At 52.9% G+C, this 25,535-nt stretch overlaps 1 protein-coding gene across 1 annotated transcript in view; it reads right to left on the minus strand.

Moving 5' to 3' along the window:
- LOC118257070 (collagen alpha-1(I) chain-like) overlaps nucleotides 1-25,535 on the minus strand; it is a 74,789-nt gene that overhangs the window by 31,279 nt on the left and 17,975 nt on the right. Inside the window, exons 2-7 of the mRNA XM_035564635.1 lie at nucleotides 14,474-14,621; nucleotides 13,585-13,743; nucleotides 12,767-12,962; nucleotides 11,997-12,134; nucleotides 499-775; nucleotides 79-419 (exon numbers count right to left, since the gene is read on the minus strand). Of these exons, the coding sequence (XP_035420528.1) occupies nucleotides 79-419; nucleotides 499-775; nucleotides 11,997-12,134; nucleotides 12,767-12,962; nucleotides 13,585-13,743; nucleotides 14,474-14,621 (1,259 nt within the window). The remainder of the gene's footprint in view (nucleotides 1-78; nucleotides 420-498; nucleotides 776-11,996; nucleotides 12,135-12,766; nucleotides 12,963-13,584; nucleotides 13,744-14,473; nucleotides 14,622-25,535) is intronic.

Below are 25,535 nucleotides of genomic sequence, written 5' to 3' on the forward strand. Positions count from 1 at the left end.
GGTCTTCTCCATCTGCCTGTGGAGCTGCCACCTGCCTCCACCACCCACCCGTCCCTCACCATCACCTCCACCACTCACCGGCAGCCCTGGTGGCCCCGGTGGCCCCGGGGGTCCTGGCTTCATGCGAGCCCACTGCCTGCGTGCCGCTGGCGAGATGGGGTACCCCAGGGTGGTGGGAGGGTGCTCCGGGTCACCTGCAGCCATCCCCATCCCTGGGGGACCTTTGGGTGCAGCTGCCTGACGTGCTGATGGGGACAGCTTGGGGACAGCGTTGGGCGCAATGGCATGGCCGGGTTTGGTGGGTGGGAGGCGGCGCTGGGCACCCGCAGCACCCTTCTGCTTCTCCGTGGTGACGTTCTCCTGCTGGGGGCTGGCGGCGTGCTCCTTCTGGGCTGCTCGCTGTGTTTTGGCTGGTGGCTCTGGGGGGATAAAGCACCGTCAGGTACAGGGCACTGCGCCCAAGCTCAGGAGAAAGGGAGGAAAGTGAAACAGACTCACTGGAGCTACCAGTGACCTGTGGTCTGCTCCTGCCGAGCCCTGGCCTGCCAGGGCCGGTGATTTTATTGTAGGTGGAGTTCAACAGCTCAAAGCCTTCATCCTCAATAGAACGGATTCCCTCCTCCTCCTCCTCGTCTTCCTCCTCGGCCGATGACATCTCATCAGCAGAGAGCGAAGGCAGGGTGCTCCCATCTGGCTGGAGGTTAAGGGTCTCGTCGGTGTCCTCCCATGCCCGTGGTGGCCCCGAGGTCCAATCTGAATTGGAAAACCTCCAATCCTGAAAAGGAAAAATAATGAAATCTGAAGTTTTCTCTCTTTTGTAAGCCAGCAGCTTGTTTCATCAGGGCTCCGGAGGCCACCACTGCTCTGATGCCCTGTCCTGGCCCAAAGCGCACCCACAAGCCCCTTTCAGCACCAACATGGAGCAGGAGTTGAATGGGCTCCAGGCAGCTCCCCAGCCTTGGGAGAGCTTGTCAGTGCCAGGCGGGTTAGTTCAGCCACCTGAGTTCAACAACATTTAATTTACCACAGTGGTTCGCAAGGGATTTGCTTTGCCTTCAGCTGCCCCACCAATGGTCACTTTAGGACAGCGCAGGGCACGATGCCTCCCTCTGCCCTACAGCCCCAGCAGAGCCCAGGCACCAACCACGGATGGAGAAAAATGGCAATGTTGATAGAAACATCCATAAACAAAAGTTGTGAATGTGGAAAAGGAGATAAGGAAATAAGCATTACCGTACCAACCCACACCTGCAACACGCTTTGGTTTTACATCCACCACCGATGTCAGTGTCACAGGATGGACTCGTACCCAAGTCCCGAAGGACCTGATCCTCCTTGGTAATAGCAGTGTTTCCAGCAGCCCCCCCACGCCTCCCAGTGCCTGCTCAGAGCTTGCCCTGTGGGGATGGACAGCCCAGTGCCAGGCAGCAACTGGGGCCCATGGGACCGTGGCTGGTGGCTCCTTGGAGCTGGTGCAACGCAGCTGACGAACAGAGTCTGGGAGAAGTCACTAGAGGGAGATGCAGGCCCGTGTGTGCCTCGCTGGGCTGTGGGAGGGGAGCAAGTACAAGGCGACACTAAGCATTCTTCCCAGCGCGCCTTCTTTTGACTGAACCCATTTCTTGGCCTTGATCCTGCTCGGTTGCAAACCCGTCCTGGTGCTCCCAAACACCCCCAGCAGCAATCCCACTGCCAGAGGTTCTGCAGGTGAGGACCCAGTGACACAGGTGGCTCTGGCCAAACCCGCTTCTGGAGAGCCCTGGAGGCAGAGGAGCTCAAAAGGCAGCAGCATTTTCCAAACAGCTGAACGCTTTGTGTCCAGGTGTGAGAACAACCTGGAGGAATCCACCCCAGGTCACCTCCATCCCACGTTACCTGAGCCCAACCACTGCAGCTGAGCGGGGCTTTGGGCCAGCCCTTGACCTCAATGCTCACCCAGAGACAATATTCTTCTGACCCAAGATGTTATCTAAGTACAGAGACTTGGGGGAGAACGGGAATATTTCTACCTCCAGTTTCAAGGTCCCGAGGATGCAGAGCTGGGTAAGAGGCTGCCTGCTCAGACACACACACCACGTACTGAAGGTCTGACTAAGCCCCGCACTTCAGAGCCACCCACGTCACACTTCTGCTTCAACCAGAGCCAGGAATAACACCATGAGGTGCAATCCAGCCTCCCCCACTGACTCAGAGGCAGCAAGCTCACATTTTGGTGCCTGACACCCATCTAACCCCTCCAGTCTTGTGCGCAGCCCCCACACAACAAAGCTGGTGGTGCTGGGGTGAGACAGAGACCCCCAGCTCGAGCAAAACTTCCCTCATGCTCAGTCCTGGAGCTGCTGAAGGCAGCCTGACGTCCCTGGCATCGACACAACCACGTGCTCAGCAAAGCCAGGCAGTGGCAAAAGCCTGATTACAAAGAGAAGCTGCCAAAAGGCAGATTACAAAGGGGAAAGCTTTGTTCAGAAATGATGTGGCCGTGCTCTGAGTATATGCCATAGATTTATTTTTTTTTAATTTTTTAAAGCCATCGATGATTTGGATTTAAATGCAAAGAAGAGGAAGAGTTGGGGGAAGCAAAACACGTCACATTCCCACACTCTAGACCTCCTCACTCTGTGAACCCCATAAAGTAGCACAGCACTGGGGTGCTGGCAGGGAGCAGCACCCAGTCACTGGCAACGTGGTAAGAAGGTAAGATCCAAGATCCAAGCCCCAAGGAAATCACAAAGCTCTGCTCTTAAACCACTTGGGCATTGTTTTGAACCCCAAAGCTGCTGTAATAGGAGTTGAAATGGTGAAGCACTTGAGGGCATCTGCTCTACCCACTGTGATGTTGGCTCTCCAGCCGACCACGGCCTTGTGAGCCCCAGGAGGATGAGGCAGGGGCCATCAGCACTTCTCCACCACACCTTATCAGCCGTACACCTTCCTCCTCCTAGCACATGGGGTCAAGGTGGAGCAGAGCTGGAAGACCAGAGCTGGGGAAGGCGCAGACATGCCCTCCCTCTGATGGACTTTCTCCCCGTATCTCCATTTCGCAGCCTCTCTGCCCACAGCACAGCAATTCCTCTCCTTTCTCCATCCCCCAGCGACCTCCAAGGAGATAGAGCCCCAGGCATCCGCCCCCCACCACGCAGCACCCCCGAGACCCAGCCCCCTCCTGGATGCTCCCCCAGAGCAGCAGCACCCCAGGCAGCCTGCTCTGGGCACAGGGGGCTACCGGCCCCCTCTGCAGCCGTCCTTACGCCAAGCTCGAGGTGTCGCTCCCCTGGGGGTCCCTCCAGGGGGCTCAGAAGCAGCACTCCCACCCACCTTCAGGAGGCTACCGAGGGGACATCATTAAACAGGGCTTTTAATTAAAACTACACCAAGGATGCACATCCCTGCTGGGTGACTGCTTCCTTGCTACTCCTCACCTGTATCTCTGCTTTCTCCAGCAGTGGGGCACCTCTCCCCATGAGCCACATCCTTCCCAGGGCTGGGGGCTATGGTCCTGAGCTCAAAGCCCACCTCAGCTGCCCTTGACTCTGCTCACAAACCTTTCACCAGACCCACAGAGCTCAGGCTTGGCTTAGATACCGCTGCTGGCCATCTTCCCATCGCCCAGTTCCTGGAGCCTGACCTGGAGTTCCTTGGTAGGAGCAATTAGCATCTTAGAGTATTAACACGCTATAATTAGCAGCCGTTAGCTCACTTTCCCCCCAAATAATGCAATTTAAAGCCCACACAGTTTGTTAGCAAACCACAGAAAAATTGGGGTCAGCTCCATGCACGCTCCAACATCTGCCTGGCAAACATTTAATGCTATTTGCAAACCTCTACCTCCAGGACCTGGCAGCCTGAAGAGGAGCATCTGAAATAGGAAAGGGAATAAAAACTCATCCTGAGGGATGAAAGAGGCTCAGAGGAGCGGTGGCATCAGGCATCAGAGGCTCCTCCACGAGCCTCTTCCTGCAGCCAGGCACGGTAATTAAACCCACGGTCTCTGCAATCACAGCTGCATGATTCAATTTGGGGTTTGGCAAGTAGTAAATCCAACCAGAAATGAGAGCTGGTGGGGGCTGGGGACTTGGCCTCTAAGTTCAAATTAAAATAGTTTCAGAAATTGACTCATTCCTGGTTAGATTTGGGTTTGGCTCTTTTGTAGTTGGGGGCACAGAAGAATTCTTCAGTCTCCCCCAGAAAAAATTTCTCTTATTTTTAACTGAACTTCTCATTAATGGGCAGAGCTGCGGCGATGCAGGACACAGCGGGAGGGCTCTGCAAGCTGGAAGGGAAAATGTTTCAGTCCTGAGGGGGCAAAACGCAGTGCTGAAACCTGCCCCAGGCTGCAGCCTGGGTACCGACCTGCTGCAAGCTCCTACCTCCTACAGCACCCAGCTTCACAGAGGTGCAAGAAACTTGGCCATGGGCAAATTTTTCATTTCATTTAAGCAGGAACTTACAGCTTTTTTGGGAAAAAATTGGGGCCTTTTTCTTCCCAGGTCCCTCCTTGGGGTCACAGACATCATCTCCATCTCCCAGCCCAAACCCCAGCTGAGCCCATTGAGCATCCACCAAGATGCAGGGGGCAAAAAAAACCATTTGCATCACCCCCTAGGCAGATGTCCCCAGACTGTCCACACCAGAAACAGTGTGTGCTTCCAACAGCTGCCTGAAGGGATGATAAAATCCGGTCTCTGTTGACTGCCCTAACATCATCTTCTACCCTACAAAAAAAAAAAAAAAGCCACGGCAGTTTCTGTGTGAGCTGAAGTGAGAAAGAATTTACTTCGTTTTCTTCCGAAAAATGAAATCGTGCAGTATTGCAGTTTTAATGTTAGGTCTGTTGCTTTGGGAGGGTTTTCTGATCACAGTTTTGAAATACAACTTTAATGGTAAAAATTAAAGTAGTTCGCAAGACCCCCATTCCTCCCCCTCACCAAGAATTTTGTCATTTTTAATTCAATTGGAAAGTGCTAATTTCTTTAAAATAAAATTTGCAATAAATGAAACCATGATACCGAAACGTGTCAGCTACAGCCGCTTCCAAGAGGACTTTACACTTCATTCTGTACGTCTTACAGACAGGGCAACCAAGAGAGACAGCAGCACCTCTGCTTCATGCTGAAGTGCGAGGATGGGATGGTTACGAGGATGGGATGGTTACGAGGATGGGATGGTTACGAGGATGGGATGGTTACGAGGATGGGATGGTTACGAGGATGGGATGGTTACGAGGATGGGATGGTTACGAGGATGGGATGGTTACGAGGATGGGATGGTTACGAGGATGGGGTGTTTAAGCCCACAAAGCACACGGACATTAGCAGCTAGAAACCCTTTGACAGGCAGAGGACAGAGGAAGGTCGAGCTTAAAGAGATGCTGAGATCCCAACCTGGCAAATACTCCACAAAGCCCCGGATCTAAAAGCCAGTTCTTCAAAGGAAAATCTCCAGTTTCTAAGGGCTGGGAGAGGAGTGAATGGGAGCCCACTGTTAGCGCAGCCTCAGAGACCAGGACCAGGCTCAGAGCTGAAGGGGCTCCTCGGGGACCTGAGGAACCAAAATACTGATGAGTATCGTGGGCCAGACCTCCACATCGGAGACGTGAAAGCTCTCCCCATTGTTTGCTTTACAAAGCACTGACATCGCTGCTAAAATAAAATCCAACATAAACTGTTAGCTGCAGAGGAAAGGCATCTAGGCAATGCTGGGGAATGGCATCAAGCGAGAAAGAGTATGGTAGGAAGCCTGGGCTCTGCTCCCACTTGCCTAAAATACCAGGCTTAAAGGTTCTTGATGCCAGATGCAGATGTGGTTAACCAGGAGTGAAGCATTCAGGTGTGCAGTGGGGGGCGTCAGGGCAGGACAAAGGCGTTGGTACATTTATGCTGCATAAGGGAGTGAGGCTCAGTAGGAAGCCGGGGTGCAGCCCTGCAGCCTGCACCAAAAAAGCACTGGAATTTCAAAGAAAATGCTTGTCTGCAATTTTTAAATTCAGCTTGAATGTCTGGCATGGGAAAGGTCTGTACTAGAAGCTCTCATCTGGCGAGCTCCGGGGAAATGACCGACTAAGCTGAAAGTTACTGGTCCCTTACGCACCAGTAATCACAACTGAATTATACGGGTTCTGTGTAAACAGACCAAAGAGCCAAGATCAATAGCATCCATGTTTGCTCCTTTAAATGGCCAAATTTAGAGGTAGAAGCCATTATGAGAAAAAACAGCTGAGAAACCCAATCTGGGAACTGCTTCAGGCAGCTCAGGAGCTGCCCACAACAGGAGAGTGGAGGCAGAAGGCATAGGGAGGCGAAACCCCAGAATGACATACAGGGGGTGGGGAACCAGCATGAACTGAAGGCAGGCAGGGGATGCTGCACTGTAAGAGAGAAAAAAGGGGAACAGCCCTGGGGTTAGCAATGGGGAGCCGCATCTGTAGGGGAGCAGTGGCAGAGCCGCAGCAGCCACGTTCCCATCCCACATTTGGGAAAAGCCAGACGACATGACCAGAAGACAACGAGATACTTTCCATTCCAGCAGTGACAAGGAGGAGGCTGGAGCCAGAAGGTTGCTCGGTCCAGCCCCGTTGATGCACCCCCAAAGCTCTGACACCGCAGGCTTTCCGCAACATGCGCCGATGTTCAACTTGGCTCAGAGAGCTGGGGGAGTCCCAGGGGACTGGGAATGAGCTTTAACTTGTGCCAATACAAAAGACAGAAAGGCAAACAGGAGGCCTAAAGTAATTACAGACATTGTCCCCAAAATGAAGCCCAAGCTAAATAGTGGAGCAAGTGATAGAAGGCTCGTTAATAACAAAATCTCAGATAATGCAATTAATGCCATGGTTTTGAGGCACAATCCTGTGCAACCCACTTGGTATCTCGCCCAAAGAGATTAAGAGCATCTTGTTGACACAGATAAAACAGTGTCAGGGTAGTGATCCCAGACTTCTGTAGGGCTTTTTACTTGGTACGGCTGCATGACACCATCCAAAAGCTAAATTAACTCGGTGAACGGGAAGCAGGTTAAAACCCAGCTTGGGGCACATTTGTCCGCAGGAGCCGAGACAGCCAGTGTACCGTGCTGCACTCGTTTTCATCAAGGTCAGCCTAGGGAGAAGGTAATTCAAAGCTTCATGCCTTCCTTAGCAGGAAACACAGGTTTATTAATAGAAACCTCTTCTATCCAACAGTCAAAGGTACAATGCGATTTATGAGCTCGTGATCAGAGAAAGACAATTTAAAACTATTTTTCCCCCCCCCCCAAAAAAAAAACATCAACCCCCTGGAAAAGCTTTCTGGGAAAGCTGAAAACCAGGACTGGGCTTTTTCCTAAGTGAACTAATTTATAGTAGGAATAATCACCAGGGAACCCTATGGGCTGTGTTCAGCAGAAGATAAAGTCAGACATAATTATACCTGCAGCATCTGCAGCAGGAGCCTGGGGGAAGGAAACTTTCTATTGCAGACCAAAGGCACAGGATCTCGTGTACAAGAGCTGTTTGCTCAACCAAAAAATGGGTTGACTCAGCCCAGTGACCACCCACACCACTGCTTTCCGTGACCAAGGGCAGCAACGTTTGCTCAGCGGGTTGATATATGGCACTCAGGTGCTGGGATTGGGAAGGGAACACGTTGTAAGCCTAAATATTAAGATCAATGGTTTCTTTTTAGTGGTCCTTGTGAGCTGCTGCAAAAGCAGCCTGTTTTCACAGAGCAATGCTTGGGGTTCCCTAGAGCCTATCACACAGTGGATTTTAAGTGCAATAAACAGTCCACAGGCACCTTCTGCTGCCTGAAAAACCAGTTTCAGAGGTCTTCCGATGGCTGAGATACTAGAGCTGCCAGACCCAGGGATAACCACCTCCAGGACGCTGCTGAGAGCAGTGGAGACACCGCTTTGCTCAGGCTGTCAGAGCTCCCCGCCAGCCTTCATGACAAACCTGCCGGGATGTTTGAGATCAGCCAAGGTCACCCAAGAAGCCCAAAGGCCAAGGGAACAGCAGGGAGAGAGCTGGCAGCACCCACCATTAAACAATCAAAGGCACTAACAAGAAATTAGCAATTAAATCACCATTAAATGCTCTCAAAAGTTGTGTGTCAGATGGGCCTTCTTCCTGAACTTTAAGTAGAGCCAGCATTCCTCTGGCCATAAAAAACAAAAGCAAGCTTCTTTCCTCTTCTCTACATATGAATTACCTGTAACCATCATGAGCACCACACTGTGATTTGCTTTTCTCTGCTGGAATGTGTCTTGGCACAAGCAACAACCAGCAAGAAATGCTGTATAGTACACTCCACTATCATCTTTTACCCTAAACACTGAATATTTTAAAATGCCAATAAAGGTTTTTTTTTTTTTTTTTGTACAAGCTCATTATATTCCATTTGCACTGCTACTACCAAGCACTGCTTAACCCAGCAGAAATACACACTCAAGTTGTGCTGCACAGGAGCATCTCCTCCAGCTTAAGTCTCTGCAAATTGAAGAGCAGAGGTCAGGTTTTTACCCAGTGCATTCCCCTGGTTTACTTGGCCTCTTTCTTCCCAGAACTGTTTCCAAAAAATTACTTGCAAGGAGCTCACTGGCCACTGGCTCACACATATCGTAAAGCTAAAGAACAATACCAGCCCTACTCGTTTCCCTGATCATGCTCATAAAGCTTTCAGGACATTTTAAAATCCAGATGACATCTAGGAACTAGTTTGGAGAGTTGAGAAGGTTAAACCTGTGAAGAATGGCTTTGGGATCTCACAATAAACTGCTTTGGAAAAGTCCAGTGATGAGCCCAGCCCTCACTCATGTAAAGAAAGGAAGACAAAAGGGAGCAGAAGTGGGGCAGCACCACCCATCTCTTGAAGATGGCCAATAAATAGCAACATACTTTAAAAAGAAATAATCATCACAAAAGGGGTAGACTGCAATTTAGATAAAATTTAGGCTGCCAGTAACAAACAATTCATCTCTTCCCTTCATTCACTTACATCTTCCTCCACCATCTCCATAGCACTCCATAACTAATTAGCCCTAATTAGGAATTCAGGAATTTACCAATATACTAATTTAGTTCTAAGTGAACAAAGACACAGAAAGCACAACCCCAAAGCACGGCTTTGCACAGCCCCAGCAGCAGGGCTGATCTGCTCTTCATTATTTTCAAACTGCGATATGCTCGTAGTGCATTTTTTTCTTTCAATAAATCCAAACGTCAAAGATCCCGAGACATCTCTGGTCCTGATTAAGTGCTTGAGAAACAAACTTGTCCCAAGCCCAGCATCTCGTTAGCCTTCCCCTGTAAACGTCACCAGTTCCCTACCACGGCAGCATCTCACTGACCAGGATTTGATGACCAACCCCGGTGAGGTGCAGACCATTTTCCAGATGGGAAGAGCAATTTCACCATTTCGTTTCACCATTCCAGCTCACCTCAGTACTGAGAGTTCATTGCCACCATCACCACGACACCAACTCACAACACCCAGCAGGACAGCAGCGTGCTCACCCACAAACCTGCCTGCTGCTGTAATATCAGCTCATGGCTCAGCCCAAGAGCACAGGACACGAGCCCAGCTGCAAAGCCCACTTGGCCCTGCAGAAGCCTGGCTTACACCAGGGGGCTAACAAGATGCAGCAGGCAGATTAAGCCAGACAAGACCAAGAACAGAGGCCACGGTCAAGTGGTAAAGGGCAGCACCTGGGGGGGAGAGGGAAACGCAGAAAGCAATCCCTATTGCTCAGTCATTCAAAAAAAAAAAATCTCAATTTACATTTGCTGGAAGGCTTCCCCTCAGGGTGTCTGTTTGCATGAACTTGAGCAACAAATCTTGGCTAGAAATCCCAAATAAAACAGAGGCTTTGCAGCTCGCCTCACTGCGAGCATCACCTCCCACAAGGCTCCAAGAGCAGGAGGCCCGGTCTGAGCTCCTGCCGGGCGGGTGCCACAGGCAGGCGTTAGCACTGGAGGCAGCAGTCACCCAGCTGCTTCTGCTTGCACCGCACACAGACCTCACCACCCTGCCAGCCCCACTGTTTGCTTCCCTCCAAGAAACCCCAGCCGCAGGCAGGTCCACAAACACCGCTGTGCATGCAGTGAGTTGGTCCGTGCCTGGTCAGCACCTCCACCCAGCCACCCCTCTGGGGCTCAGTGCAAACTCAGGAAGGTCACCTCGGCTCATCTTGGCTTCCAGCAGCTCCAATACATGTCAAGGTACATTCATGAGATATTGCAAAAAATATAAAATAATCATAACTTGTAGCTCTGCCTGGGCGTTCGGCTTTTTATCCGATAGCTCACTGGAGCACCTGGAGCAAACATGCCCACAGCCCCTGCCGCAGCACAGGAGAGCCGTACCTGAGCAGACACATCCCAGATTTCATTGGTTTCCTTTGGCACCTGCACAGTTGGAGAGAAAGAGGAAAAACGTCACTGCCCAAGAACTGCACCGATGTAAGCGTGTAGTTATTGCTGGTGCTGGGATTTGAGCACACGCTGCCTGCTCCGACACGGGAAGCATCCTGGGAGCACACGCTGGGAAGCAGCCAGTCGTGGCGAGCAGCGAGCAGCTTCCCATTAAACCTCTCGAGTCGCTGGATGGCTTTTGCGGTTTCCTTTGTTTTGGTTTTGAAGCTAATCAGCCCTGAGGAGGCCAAGGAGGGATGGGGACTGGTGTGATTTGGGTGGAATTACCCTGGCGTTCCCACTTGCAGTCAACTTAGTGAAGCTTAAAATAAAATCTTCTCCCTGCTGGGTAAGCCACCGGAGCCATTCAGTGAGTGTTATGGGCATTATAGCACAGGGTAGTATTAATAATTTCATTAATTTTAATAATAGCACATTAAGAGGAACCTATCCTTGCGGGCTGCAAAATGGATCTTGTAGCTTGCCAAACCAGAGATTTGCCCTCATTGCTGAGCTCCAGGGAGTGAGTTTGATTTATCTCACAGCACCCCAGCCAGCACCTAAGGGCGGTCAGCAGGGACATGCCTGGGGTCATTTGGGGGATTACCGGGGGTTACGTGTCCTGGGAACTCAGTGGTCTCCCTCAAAGCAGGCAGGTAACCAGCATGGGCCGCTTTTCACTGCTCTGCATTATCTGCCCTGGCCGTCCCTGCTGCTGGCACCGGGACAAAGTGGCTGGCGGGACCCAGCAGGGCAGATCTCCCATCCCACACCCAGCTCCTTCCCTGACGCTGCCCTTTCCAGCCCCTCACTGCACCCCCAGGGAAGGGTATTACACACAGGAGGCTGATGCAAACCCTGACATTAAGCACTTGTCTTCAGCAAGCCTTGTCCAGGCAGCTGCAAAGCCCTGCTGGCCTGAGACTTCAGCCTGCCCGGTGTGCTAAGTGCCCTCCTGCCACCAAAAATCTCTTAGTGGATTTCAACACTCAGTCAAGAGATGAAGACACCCCTTGGGCAAACTCCTGGCTCCCGAGGAAAGCCTGGGTGCTTTGTGTCCTTGGGAATTTACTATGGGATCCAGGCTTGGGGAGACAGATGTATTTCTTAAAAAATGCTGAATACGGTAATAAAATTAAAAACGCACAAATTTCCCATTGACAATATAGAGGGAAAAGCCTTCCAAAGGCTGATGCAATGCAGCGATCTTGCTGGATGTGAGCAAGACCTTCGAAGCGATGCACAGCTCCTGGTCCCAGTTCTGCCCCACTCCCAGCAGGGAGCTCCAGCTGCAGCACTACTCCGGAGCTGAGCACAACTTTCCTGTGCTCAACACTTGGGCACGTGCAGTCATGCACACACCCAGGCTTGCTTTGGCTCCGAAACGCTTCCTCTACCTCATTCTCCCCTTTGCATCAAGCCCATCTGTGACTTCAAGGGAGGGTCTGGATGATGGGAGACCCACCACCACCACCACTCAGCTCAGAGCAGGAACCCGAGTCCTTCCAGGCTCCCTTAACCCCCTGGCTTGGTCCTTGCACTCGGAACAGGTTACTCCAAACAGGAGCCCAGTCAAGCACCCCCAGAATTTGGCAGCTGCCCTCAGCCACACCTCTGTCCAGGCCGGTGAGAAGTCCCCTGGGGACGGCAGGTGGCTGAGGCCGGTGGTGCACGCTGTGCTGTAGCTGTGGCAGTGCTCGCTGGCGGCCACTGGGTCTCCCATCACGAAGATCAGCTGCTGTAAGGTGCCCTGGGGGGGAAGACACAGACAATTTACCCACCTGCTTCCTCCAGAGGAAAGGGAAAAGTCTGGGGAGTGTGCAGCTTCCCAGGGCTTCTTCACAGGCTGCTTTGGGCAGTCACTGTTCAACAAGCTCCCCCCAAAATCCTTCGCATGCTGACTGCACAGACAACTTCTGTACATGGCACAAGCCATGGGCACAGCAGATTAGACTAACCCAGAGGTCCGCACCGCTGCCCTGACCCAATTGCAAACACTTGGCACATCTCAAAGCCTTCGTGCAGCTCATCCCCAAACAGTGAATATCGGCAGTGGGTTTTAGCAAGAGAGGGCAACGGGCTCTTAGGTGGAGCTGCAACCTCACTTCAACCTCTTAGGGTAGGTTAAATTAGATGTAAGGAAGGAATTCTTCACTCATCACAGGGTGGTGAGGCCCTGGCGCAGGCTGCCCAGAGGAGCTGTGGGTGCCCCATCCCTGGCAGTGCCCAAGGCCAGGCTGGATGGGGCTGGGGGCAGCCTGGTGGGATGGGATGGGATTTAAGGTCCCCTCCAACCCAAACCCTTCTCTAATTCTATGATTCATGCAGCTAAAGCAAACGATGTCCCCAAACACAGCCCTGCCAGCTCTGCCCAGCTCTCACCTCGAAGGGGATCTCAAAGGACTCGACCAGGCCCCCGAGGACGACCAGCCCCTCTGTGCTCACTCCCATCCCGACGTGGCCGGACCAGCTCGCTCTCCCCACCAGCCGGCAGTCCACGTGCAGCTCCAGCCCCTCCGAGGAGATGCTGAGAGCCACTCTGTGCCAGCGCCCATCGCTGAGCAGGGAAACCGGGAACCTGTGCTCCCCAGAGGGGTTGGGAAGAGACAAAACATGACATTTGGGTCTGACAGTTCATGTGTCTCACCTGGGCTTCACCCGTAACAGCTCCCAGGGTCCCTCAGCATCCATCCTCAGTGGAAGGGAGGTGCTGTGACCCTCAAGACCAGAAACCACCACTCCTGGCTCTACAAACAGCTTTTAGCAGGTGCCAAGTGTCCAGGTTCCTTACAAAGGAGGCGAGGGTTGTTACTTAGGGAGCCTGAGGGATGGTGCTGGGCTACAGCCGGTCACCAGGAGGTTCAGAACACAGTCCAGGTCGGTAACAAACAGCCTGGTGGAGCCCCATTTTCTTGCCAAGTCCTCTTTGTACTCTGGACTGGGAACTAGCTGGTGAGATGGTCGACCAGCATGGGCATCCGAACCTCTTTGTTTGTTGCTTTGTTTTCTGCATCATTTTGATGGAGCAGAGTTAGGTCTGAGGGACCATCAGCCGGGAAGGAAAGGAACACAACCTCGCTTCAGCAGAGGTGGGATGGGAACAGCACTGCTCGAAGACCCCACTGGGAAACATTGACTCTTGTGGCCAGTGTCAAGTCAAAGAAAAAAAGGCAGAAAACAGCACGTGAGCTGGGACTTACTCATAGTGTCTCCTCCTCGTGGTGACAAAGACCAAGCCGTAGGGGCTAACCCGGATCTGGAAGAGCATGCGGCTCCGGTGGCTCAGGATGGTCACCAGGCTGGTGTCCTCCTTCAGTGAGTACCTGAGCCTCATCAGCACGCTCAGCTCGTCAGCAAACCTGGGGGAGAAACGGCCTCTGGCACCCTGCAGCAGTGGCTGAATCACCACAGACTGACAGCTTAGGGCAAAAAAATGAGTCACGGCACAAACGAACTCAGTGAGAACAGTAATAATAAAATGTAAGAAGCCAAGAGCAAGCAGCCTTTCAGATTGTAGGGTCAGGTGCTCAAAGAGGAGCAGCCAGCCCCAAACTAGCACTGCCCATACAACCTTAATGTTAAATCTCACTCACAATCTCAGCACGTGGCTGTGCACGATTTTCGCCAGGACTCGTGCCTTGCTCACTGCTGGGGTTGGGCAGCATCCCTGCCACAAGCAGTGGCTCGGTGCTGCCTTCTCTCGCTGCACCCAGTAATGGTGGAAGCAAGCCCAGCCTGTGCCATGCACAGCACGGGTCTGACCTGGTTGCTCCTGTGCCTTGGCATTAAGCAGTGATGAAGGATGAGGATGTGCCCTCTCCCTCTCCAGTCCTGTGCTGGAGCAGAGAGGCTTTCCTGATGGGAACACCAAGAAATCACTCCTGAAAATGGTCGGGCACTGTGCTTCTTCCCTGCACACAACTCACAGGAGCACAAGAAAGGGAAGAAGCACTGAGCTGCCAAGACCGTGGAGGGGATGCGTTATCTTCATGTTGTGGAACGGGATCCTACAGCCAGCCCTCAAACCCACAGGCATGCATGGGGTGATTCTGAGCTGCCCCCAGCCCCGTTCCCCTTCCAGAAGCCCACCTGTCCCCAAAGGCCTCCCTCGTAGGGATGCTGAGCGTGGAGTACTGCCCGATCCCCAGGACGCTGCAGTTGGCCTCATCGTAGCTGAAGGAAGTATTGCTGAGGTCCTGCACGTGGGAGGTTATTTTGTCCAGCAAGTTCACTTCATCTGCATGGGGAAAAGAGACTCTCAGCAGCTGAGCTGCCTTCGTGGTGGGGCTCGCTCGTTGTTCTTCCTAGGAGATGGACCACAGCTGAGCCCCCAACAGGATGAGAAAGAAATTTGAGGAAAATGAACACAGATCACTAATTCAGCAAACAGCTCAGGCCAAAATGAACAACTCAGATAGCCTCAGAAACAGCCAGGTGATATTTCTGAAATACAACATGCATTTTGAGACCACAGACAAGAAGGGCCGTTCCCACCCCAGCAGTGGTGGTACCTTTATGACCATTGGGATGCTCAGGACCACAAAGTTGAGCTTAGGGCACATGTCCCAGCTCAGCTGGGTGCACAAAATCCTGCTCAGTCCTTTCCCAAACTTCCTCGTTGAAGTTTGCCCTCTTCCAACAAAAAAAATGGAATAAAGGGAGAGGCATGAAGCTACTGCATCCTTCCAGAGGCAGCTGCCCCAGCCAGGCTGCAGGCCCCCCCTCTGCCCAAAGCAGGGCACTACTGCAAGGTCTAAGCCCTGTGGGGAGCCGTGCATCACGCAATTCCCCTTCCCCAGCAGGGGGGAAGCCCACTCTGAGCAGTGTCCTGCAAACACACGGGTGTTTGAGTTGGTGAGAGGCCCTGCTCTGGGCTGCTTGGCAGCTCCAGCACTTCAGTCTCAGGAGGAGTTTTACCTCCCTCGGTGAACACACACACTCTCTTTCCAAGTTCGTTCGTTAAAGCAGCATACAGCTGGGAAAAAGTTGTTTAAACCCACAAGGTTTCTTGTTCCCCTCCACTAGCAAAAAGTAAAAAAGAAAAAAAAAAAAAAAAAAAAGGACCGCAGACACTGGCTCTACCCAGATGTGCTGTTTCCACCTCTGAGACGCCTCCAGGCCCCTCACTTCTCTGCATCCCCCCATGCTGCTGGCCAGCATGGCAATAACCTGCAGGGCAGGGAGGGACGGTCCCAGCCCCGCAGGAGGGGGCCGTGTCCCCAGGGCCCTCAGCCCCATCCCTGGGAGGGCCTGGGTGAGCCCGCTGGAGGGCTCCTCAGTGGGACTCCTGCCAGTTCCATCTGCACGAGCATCTGCCACCGCCTGGGTGTCGCCAGCCCCTGCAGCCCCTCCAGGTCCCACCGCAGACGAGGTGTGAGATTTATTCCTGGAATGAACAGCCTGGGGCACGCTGCAGCCTGACCGGGCATACACAGGCTGTACAGAGCCCTGCTCTGCTAAATAACAAGTCGACGGAGCAGAAAGCTGCTTTGATCCTGTTCAGGCACTAACATAGCAGACCTGCCACAGGCCCTTTGGAAGATTTTTCAAGGGAAAATAGGAGGAAAAGAGGTGCTGCAGGGGTGCCCCGGCCATCCCTGGTGACCTGCGACATTACCTGGTGCTTCCCCAGCTCCCCACACCGTTACAGCACTGATGTGCTCCCAGGCAGCTCTCAGCAAAGCAACACAAGCACACAGCAGCAGCTTTCGGCAGCAGGAACCTCACAAACATGGTACAAGACCAGAGGGTGCAGGGCTGAGCTCCTCGGAGAGGGCAACAGTTGGGAGCTCTGAAATGGTGCCAGGCCTGCAGGGTTTATCAGCGCTAAAAACAATGCATGTGTGCAGGGTTGGGAAATCATCTGGGAATTCACACAGCTGACAAAGGGAAAAAGATGAGGGGTGTTTGTCCCTTCTCCTTCCCAAGCAGCTCTGGGAGATTTCCCAGCTGCTGGCAGGCGTGGATGTGCCAGGAGCTGTGTGCTCCATCCCCAGGTCCTCGTCACTGCTGGGCTCTGCAGGTGGTTGCAGGCAGACCAGAGTGAACCCAAGGGATCCCATCAGGTGATGATCTTCCTGCATGGGCTGCAGCTGAGGACATACTGTGATAAACAGCGTGGTGAAATGGAAGCTCTCCTGGGGGGTATGGGCTTTACTCATGCCTTGAGCACCTGTGAAAATTAGCCATGTTCCATGAAAACACACTCATGCAGGGTAATGTTAAGCACGTGCTTGGTGCTTTGCTAAAGAAAGCAGCAGAGAAGCCTCTCCCATGGCCTGGGCACCCCACACCATGACCAAGGAGGAGGACAGGTCACCCTGGTCCCCAGGGAGTCACCACTCACACCCTGGGGTGCCCCAAGCACCACTCTCCTCCTCTCCCTGACTTCCCCCAGGAGCCCAGAGAAGCACTGAGATAAATGAGGAGCCCCTCGGACACCTGTCCTCCCACAGAGCTGGGCAGGCTGCTGAGCAGGTGCCCTTTTCCTGCTTGACCACCTCCATACCATGGCTCTTCCACATGCCAAGCTCTGTCTGCCCCCTCCATGCCCTCCAAAAGCAGCTCTCCTTTTGTTTATTTTAGCTTAATCCAGCTGATTTCTGCTCTGCTGGGGCCTCAGAAATGCCTGCAGCAAACCCCCCGTGCTGCACAAGCCAGCAAAACCTCAGCTGGAGCCGATCTGCTGCAGACACTTTGAAGAGCATCTTGTGGGGCAGCCACAGCTCGTGGCACTGGACGATGTGCACAGGGCTGCTCCTTACATCTCGTGGTGAGCCACCCCCAGCACTGAAGCTTCTGCTTGCAGCTTCTCCCCGGGATTCACCAAGGGTCACTCCCCATCCTGACACTGCTGGGTTTCTGCTCATTACAGGAGCATTGCGGATTTGCTTTACGTTTCAGAGCAGGTTTGTTTTCTCTCTTAGCCTTACCCCCTGGGAACAGACGTGCTGCTTCTCAAGGACGGGGATTACCGTGGAAGCAAAGCTCAGCTGCAGGTCTGAGTCACCAGATTGGGGTTGCAGCCTTCCTGGGAGCAGATTAATCCAGGCAGGTGGATGCAGAGGATGCAGCGAGGCACAGCTGCAGGCAGGCAGGGGCTGGCCACACCACGTGCCTGCTGCTGCAGCTCCACATAAGGCTGCCTGCAGCTCATCTCTGGGACATATCCTGTAGGCAAACCAACACCTTTCCTATTCGACCTCAAGCCAAAAGCCTGCAGGAGGGTCATTTTGTGTTGGAAAGAGGATCCTTGGAGCTCAGCAGCTGCTGTCAAATTCAGCTCACCTCTGGGCACCTGAAGCAATGTGCAAAGCACATTTTGTGATAAATGCTCCCTGGGATGGGGAGCACAGTCACAGCAGCCTGCAGGAATTGGAGTGCCCACAGGAAGCTCTTACCCCACGGAGCTGTCAAATCATAACCATCACTAAACCACTGCAGTGCTTGGTGCTGTGCCACGAGGCCTCTGCCTCCAAGAGCCCAGAAGCTGCAGCAAGGGACACAGCGACGGGGACCTCATGTTTCAGCTCCGTTGTCTCAGCAATGACAAAGGGAGGGAGCCAGCACAGCCTTGCAAAGCCCAGCAGCAGAGGATGCAGCCTCTGGTTATCAACAGCAGGCCTGGGACCAATGTTACTGCCTCCACCTTCCCCTGAGCACAGCTGTGCACTGAGAGAAATGGCTGTTTCAAAAACTAGGATTTCTCGTTTGTTTCCTTTAAAAAAAAAAAGGGGGGGGGGGGGGGGGAAGCTGTTCAGTAAATCTAAATAAAAGCACACATCCCTGACTTAAAATGAAATGACTTAGAAAAACCACATAGAAATAGGGAGTAAAGACTCTCCATCGCTCTGAGAAGTTACATACAAATTCCATCTCCAATATTAAGCACACAGGAAGCACCAGCATTTCTAGGATAGGAAGGCCAGGATATTTGAAGACAAAGGGTCTGCGTGTACCCCTACACTGCTTGGTACAAGGGATCTGGCCAATGGACCTGCACCACCAGCAGCAGACCACAAGCTCCACTTTTCCGCACAGGCTTTCCCTGCCCCTTATCAGTCTTTCAGCCCTATGCAAAGTTAAAACTCCCAAGGAAGACGAGGAGGACCAGGAGACACAGAGGATGCTTTGGCTGAACCCAGAGGACAAACCCAAAGGCCAGCCCACTGCAGCTCCCAGTCAGCTGCAAGAGGAGAGGGGGCCAGAAGCGGGTCTGAAAATAGGGCTCCGAGCCTGGGTGGTGCAAAACCCACCTGAGAGAGAGAGGAAAGGCAGGAGAGGAGGCAAACACATGAGGGGTCCTGCTGGGAGACAACTACCTGCAGCACAAGGCCGAGGTCCATGCAGGAAGCACAGCCAGAGGCAGGGCTGCAGGCAAGCAACCCACACCACAGCTCATGGAAGGGCTGAGCACCCAAAATGGAGCTTAAATGGGCTCTGAGGTAGGGGGTGTGGGTGGAGGTCCCAGGTGAGGCTGCTCAGGTCCGTTACGGCCCATATGTGCTCTGGACGCCACTGCTGGTCCTGTCCCACCCCACCCTGGTGCTGCAGCTCAGGTGGCAGGGCCAGAAAAGCGCCTGGAGCTTGTGCTCGGGTTGAAGTTCTCCCCAAAGCGGGGAAGCGAGGGGAAAAAAGGGTGATTTTAAACAACGTAAAACATAATTGGAACCCTGGGAGATCTCCTAACAGCGTCCGTCAGACTCCATCACTTCCCCAGGGCATGGTGGCTCTGCTTGGGGCGTGAAATAATGGGGTTGGACAAGTCCTGGGGACAGCCCTGCAGGAGGGCCCTGAGCTTGCTGCCTGGGGAGCAGAGCCTGAGGGAAATACCCCTGGAAGTAGGCTCACAGTTCATGCACTTCAGCAGTGTTTCCAAACTCTGAACTGGAGACACTTGTACATCACTAGAACTTAATAATAATAAAGGTTCTGTGCATTAAAGGATGGAAAAAGTGGCCTTTTTTACCAGGGTAAGGGTTTCCTGGCACCTCACGCCGCTGACCTCACCGCCTTGGCACACTCATAGCCAATAACCACATACCCAAAACAAGACGGCCCTCCCAGAGCACCGGTGCTCCTCCACCCCTCGGCGTTTCCATTTCGCTCTTCAGTGCAAGGTTTGTGCCGCTGGCTCTGGTCCGACCGGGGCTGCTGCAGGGCACACACCTGGGGGCAGCCCTCGTCTGCACGGTTCGTGCTGGTGCCATGCAGAGCTCCATTTCCATGCACAAACTCCTTCCTTTCTCTCACTTCATAAAAACCTGCATACAGATGACCTTCAAAAATATTGAATGCTACAGCAAAGAAAAAAAAAAAAAGAAGCAGCATGGCATCTTCATTTTTTTTGGACTTGCCTGATGACTACACACACACTCCACAAAGACACATCAGTAGTACTGTATCTACAGGACAGCAACCCTTTGGCAGCTCTTCCCATTTCTCCCTATCCTACCATTATTTGTAACCAAAAAAAGTGTCCGCAGCAGCCATCCGTGTCACCTCCTGCACCACGTTGCTTTCCTGCTGTGTCCAGTTCCCCTGTCACCCCACAATTTCTTTGTAAGTGCTACACGAGGCACGGGAGAGGAGGTTTAAGCTGACGGTGATGTACGTACACTCAGAGGTTATGCAAAGGGATTTAAACCTCCTCCTGCTCTGGGGAGCACAGAGGATTTGGTTTTGACTCGGTGGCTGCGAGCTGGAGGGGGCAGAGCCAAGGCAGGAAGAAAAGAAAAGAGCGCACTGCTCCTGGAGATCCTCATAGCTACTTAGTGGAAGAGTGAATGCCTCTAACCGCCCACCCATAGAGAGGACAGAAATGCCAGGGAAACCTTTTCGGAAGACAAGCTAGCTGCACACATTGTTTGGACAGGAAAACCCGGGCACAGGCGGTTTCTCAGCTCATTACGCAGATCCGCAGGCGTGCTGCTGCTGCTTTGTTCTGGCGCCTCCAAAGGGACGGGGATGGGGCTTTGGGGACAAAGTCTGGGGAGGAGGAAGGGCTGCTGGGGACACGGGGTGACCCCGAGTGAGGACACGCTGGCCACGAGCGAAAGGAGGCCAAGAGGCAGAAGCAGAGAGGCTGCACAAGAGCTTTCTGGAGAAGAGCAATAGGAGAGGAAGAGCTGGGATGTGCTAAACCCCCAGTAAGGACCATGACACCAGGTGGCCACAGGAGCAGGGAAGCAGGCTTGGTGGGCATCACAGCCTTCAGCTTCGCCATCCTCTTCTTCTCTTGGATTTTCTCCCCTCAAATCTTCGTGCCCAGGCCAAGAGATGGCACAAGGCTCCCAGGTGCAAACTGAGGAGCACATCCCCTGGCCCTTGCCCTCCTGGGCACGGGGCAGGCTTTGCAAACGCGGAGCAAGTCAATATCCTGGTGGTTCGGGGAGTTCAAGAACCTTTTGAACAAGATACAGGGAAGGACAGGGGAGGAAAGCTCACAGCGGCTGGCTGCTCTGCAGGATTTGGTGGCCACATTTGCTTTTTTTTTTTTTTTCTCTTTTAAATAAGAAAATAACAAAAAAAGAAACCACTTCCGACCTTCCCAGACATCAGCCTGGAGAAGAGAAGGCTCTGGGGAGACCCTATTGAGGCCTCCTAGTGCCTAAAGGGTGCTACAGGAAAGCTGGGGAGGGACTCTTTGTCAGGGAGCGGAGTGATAGGATAAGGAGTAATGGCTTTAAACTCAAAGAGGGTAGGTTTAGGTTAGATATAAGGAGGAAATTCTTGACTCAGAGGGTGGTGAGACCTTGGCACAGGTTGCCCCAAGAAGCTGTGGGTGTCCCATCCCTGGCAGTGCCCAAGGACGGGGCTGGGGGCAGGCTGGGCTGGGGACAGGGGACCCTGCCCATGGCAAGGGGTTGGAACAGAATGGGCTTTAAGGTCCCCTCCAACCCAAACCCTTCTCTGACTCCATCCCGCAGAGCTCCTCAACAATCTCCTTCCTGAGGACAAAAGCTCCTGACCTCAAACCAAAGCTCCTGGTCTCCAGGGAAGCACCCTGGGGTGTCACTCTTCACCCAGCCCTGCACTCCCCACGGTGTCTCCCACCCCCTGCTCCCCACATATCCCAAACCCTGCTTGCTCTGCTCTCTGCCCCCATGTCCTGTCCCTCCTGGAGCACCGACAGCAGATGCCATTGGGTTGAGCTCAAAGCCCCACTTCACTCAGGCCAAACACTGTGGAACCGAGGTTTTATCTACATTAAAGGCTTAATAAGGTTTAGCTAGAGGGGAATTTTTAAATGGATTTCATTTAAACCTGTGCAAATCCCCGCACAGCCACTCTTCAATCAGTTCAAGTCTACTTTACAGCAATTAAACTTAATTACCGAATTACAGTGAATCAGCACAAACCAGATTTGAATTGGTCTACAGTGCTTATGCAGAGGAATCTGTGTGATTAATTTAAAGACAAGTCAGAAACATGCTAGTAAAAGTTGTGTGACAGCGAGCGGGGACAAGTCCCAGAAATACTGGCCTTCACTGTCACTAGTAAATAAACTTGTGTTTGTTGCTTCATTGTCAAAGTAATTTAATAGCAAGATCTGCAAATTATCACACTCTGGGGGCTTGCGGCCAGTGCCAGCTCTCCAGGAATCTCCCTCTCTTTGTTTTGTAGGGTTGCAAAGCACAACGTCAATGCACACAAAGTGTCTGCAGGAAATGCAATTTCAGTGTTTGGGGACGGAGCAACTCTTTGATGGGAAACAGCTACTTCTGAAACCCCTTGGTCGCCTTTGCTCGTGGAAGTCAATCTCACAAACATTGCTGCAGCTTAGCCTCCCCTGCAGCAGGCTGGTTGTTTAATGCCTGGCAGAGCCTCAGCCTGAGCTCTTATTTCAGCAATGTTTGAGGTGACTCGAGTAACAAGGGAAATGGCCTGGTTAGTTTTATCTCCTGCTGCAGACCTACACATCTGGGAGAGATTACAGACTGAAGAATAACACCAGGGCTGTCCAGGCTCCCATCCCGGGACTCCCTCTCATTTCAACAACCAGACCAGACCGTCCTGCGACCCCCCTGCTCCTTCTGGTGATGAGTCAGTCCCTTTGGGTTAGTCTAACAGCGCTGATAAACTTCCCTGTAACGCCACCTGAGGCCGAGAGGGAACCTTAAACCCGATATCACCGAGATGTGCAAGGCAGGGCAGACCTTGGACGGCGCACCCAGCTCTTAGTCACTGCTGGAAGGCACCGGAGGAGCCTGACCTGTGCCAGCAGCCACCCAGCACACCATGGATCCCTGCAGCACGGCAGCAAAATGTCCTTTGTGTGTCCCCAAAACTAGGGCTGCCCTGTTGGCTCAGACCACGGCACCCAAAAACACGGCTCCCTTTCTGCCTGTCTTCTCCCGTGCCCGTGCCCCCTGCTCTCTTGGCTCTCTGTGTGCCAAGCGGGGATCTGTCTCCACGTGCAGCAGTCAGTGCTGCAGCTTTTGACCCCAGCAGCCCCACAATTCAGTCCTTGCATTGGCCAAACTGATGGCTGCTTTGTTCATTGCAGCAAATAAAATAAAAATAAAACCGAAACACGTTTATTGTAACCTGGCTGAGTTTCACCTTAAACTGTGCTTCCAGCAGACCCGAGCAGCAGGAGCCTTCAGCAGGGCTAGAGAAGAGCAGGCAAAGCGGCAACCTCCACGTAAGCCAGAGATGCCCAGAAAGAATCTTTCCATGGCCTTTGCCTTTCGTGTGCCCAGAAGGGGATCTAGCACTCAGGTCCCTCTTAACAGAGGAGGCAGGACAGGATCCCACAGCCTGCCCCCATTGAGCCTTCGAGGCAGCGATGATGATGATGATGAGGAGGAGGAGGATGTGCTAACTCTCATTATTCAAGGAACTCTCGTTATTCATGGAACATTGCCAGCCCATTAAAAGAAGGTAGTGGCAGTTGCATTTCTCTTTACAGGTGGAGAAAGAACATCTTTTTCCCACCAAATAATGGAAAGTAAATTGTCCTGGGACAGAAACATCCCGGGGAGGGAGTCTTCCCGTAAAGCAGGGGCACTGCTGCCTACCCAGGAGGGTCTGAAAGCAGTACAACCAAAAATCAACGCTAAGATCATTTTATGGGCAAGCTGAAACATAAACGTGATAAACATGATAAGCCCATCAGGAAGCAGCCCTCTGCAGTGCCCTGCTGCCTGACTCAGACTGGGCAGGTGGGAAAGAGCAGCTCAGCACTGCAGGGAGCACAGAGCAGCAGGATGGGACCAGCCTTCCCACAAGGAGCCAGAATCTCTGCTTCGCCCTTCCCCTCCATCCTACAGACAAACCCCACTGCCTCCTGCTCTGCTCCCAGCAGCCAGCCCTGGCCATCACTGCCCCTGCTGTGTCTTGGTGCTTTCATGCCCCATGTGCTTTATCAACATCCCTGAATGCTAATTGGCTGGGGGAGAGCAGGGAGTCAGATAACTTAATTTTCCAGGCATGATAAGAGCCGGTGACTTCACTCGGGGAGTAATCATATCTTGCCAGTGTAAAGGCTTGGCTCGGGTCACTCCCTCCTCACCCGCCACAGAGGCACTGTGTTATCGCATCCCTGTGAAAGGAGCTGGGGGACGGGCAAGTATCCTGAAGCAGCCAGAAGCAGGCTGCAGTCACTTCCCAACAACCTCCCAACAGATCCTGAGCTTGCAGGGGACCGGAGGCAGGGAAGGCAGCTCCCTCCTACCTGCTTTTCTCAAGAGCGCAGGGTCTAACGCAAGAGATTCCCTATTGCACAAGTGTCTGGCAAAGGTGCTGCCTCTGTCTGAACCTGTCCTAACATGGGGAAGCTTTCCCAGCCACGTCTTCATTCAGCAAGGCCAATTTTCCCCCTTTAAGCTGTGGTTCTCCTCGGTTCAAAGACAACCTTCCAGGCTGCACTTAGTCACTTTGGAGATATCTGAGCTCCCCACAATGCACTGTGATCTGCCCTGGTGTTAAAATTCATTTGGTGGGTACTAATGTTCCAGAGGTCCTAATCTTGGCCCCACACATCCTTAGGACTGGGAGACCCCAGGAAAATGGGGATGAAAGGAGAAGGAGGCGTGCGGGGCCCCGTACCAGCCCAGCCCTCCCACCCCTGCACACGCCGCTCCCTGCGAACAGCTCACAGCAATGCAGAGAAAAAACAGAAAAGGAGCGTTTCCCAGACTAACAAGCTGACATTTCACAGCCAAAAAGCACTCCAATTTTCACCTCGGGCAAAACATGTGCACGTTTGTGATTCACTCCACACCCGTGGCTGCCAGTTTTCTTGCACAAACTATGGAACTGTTGCAGTTTCCACCTTTACAGAATTCCCAAATGCTCCCCCAAGCTCTTTATGCTCAGCATTACTCAGAGCTGCTCCCCTCACCACCCCAATTCCCTCCCCCAAGGTATTTCTGCACCTTTGGGTGCCTGCGAGCCTTCAAGGCTCATGGACGTGGGCTGCTTACAGGGGCTGGACACCCATCGGATGCCCCATGGAGGTGCCGGATGCCAGCTCGGAGATGTCAGAGCCCCCGTGCCATCCAGGCATGCCCCCAGCTGTGCTGAATGTGGCCCTTTTTCATCAGCTCTCCCATCCACCACAGCCACCTGAGGTCCTGAGGCTGAGCCTGGCTCACCATGGGCAGATCCTGGACTGGAGAGGGGCTGCAGGCTTGGGTGAGGATGGGCATGGATGCTCCACGAGGACCAAAGCAGCCTCCTGCAATCATTTACAGGTTAAATCCCACAGTGGGCACGCTCAGCACATGGGCATGGGGTGACCTCTGCAACCATCTGCAGTTATGCAAAAGCCCTTTGCTGGATTTTAAGCTCTCCACCCCTCTTTTCTCCCCAAAGGTTGGTTCATGCCTACTCCTGCACCCCTAAGGCTGCACTGGAGCATCCCCTACCCACTGATCTGCACCTCCCAGCTCAAATAAAGTTTTCTTTTCTCTCCATCTCCTTAGTAACCTAGAAAATTTCCCAAGGAGAAAAAGCAAGTTTGTTACGCAGAAGAACCTAGAGGAAAAAAATCTCTTCTCCCACCAAAAAAAACAGCTTTCAGGCCTTCGTTACTCATCACAAGTAAAGCTGAGGAGGCTCGGGCCACCCATGCTCACACCTGCATGCTGCAGACCCGAGCAGATGACACTGAGAAAATCCTGGATTCGGGATGTGGGGGAGGTTT

This window comes from Cygnus atratus, chromosome 19 (assembly GCF_013377495.2).
Source record: "Cygnus atratus isolate AKBS03 ecotype Queensland, Australia chromosome 19, CAtr_DNAZoo_HiC_assembly, whole genome shotgun sequence".
In the NCBI taxonomy this organism is placed as follows: Eukaryota; Metazoa; Chordata; class Aves; order Anseriformes; family Anatidae; genus Cygnus; species Cygnus atratus.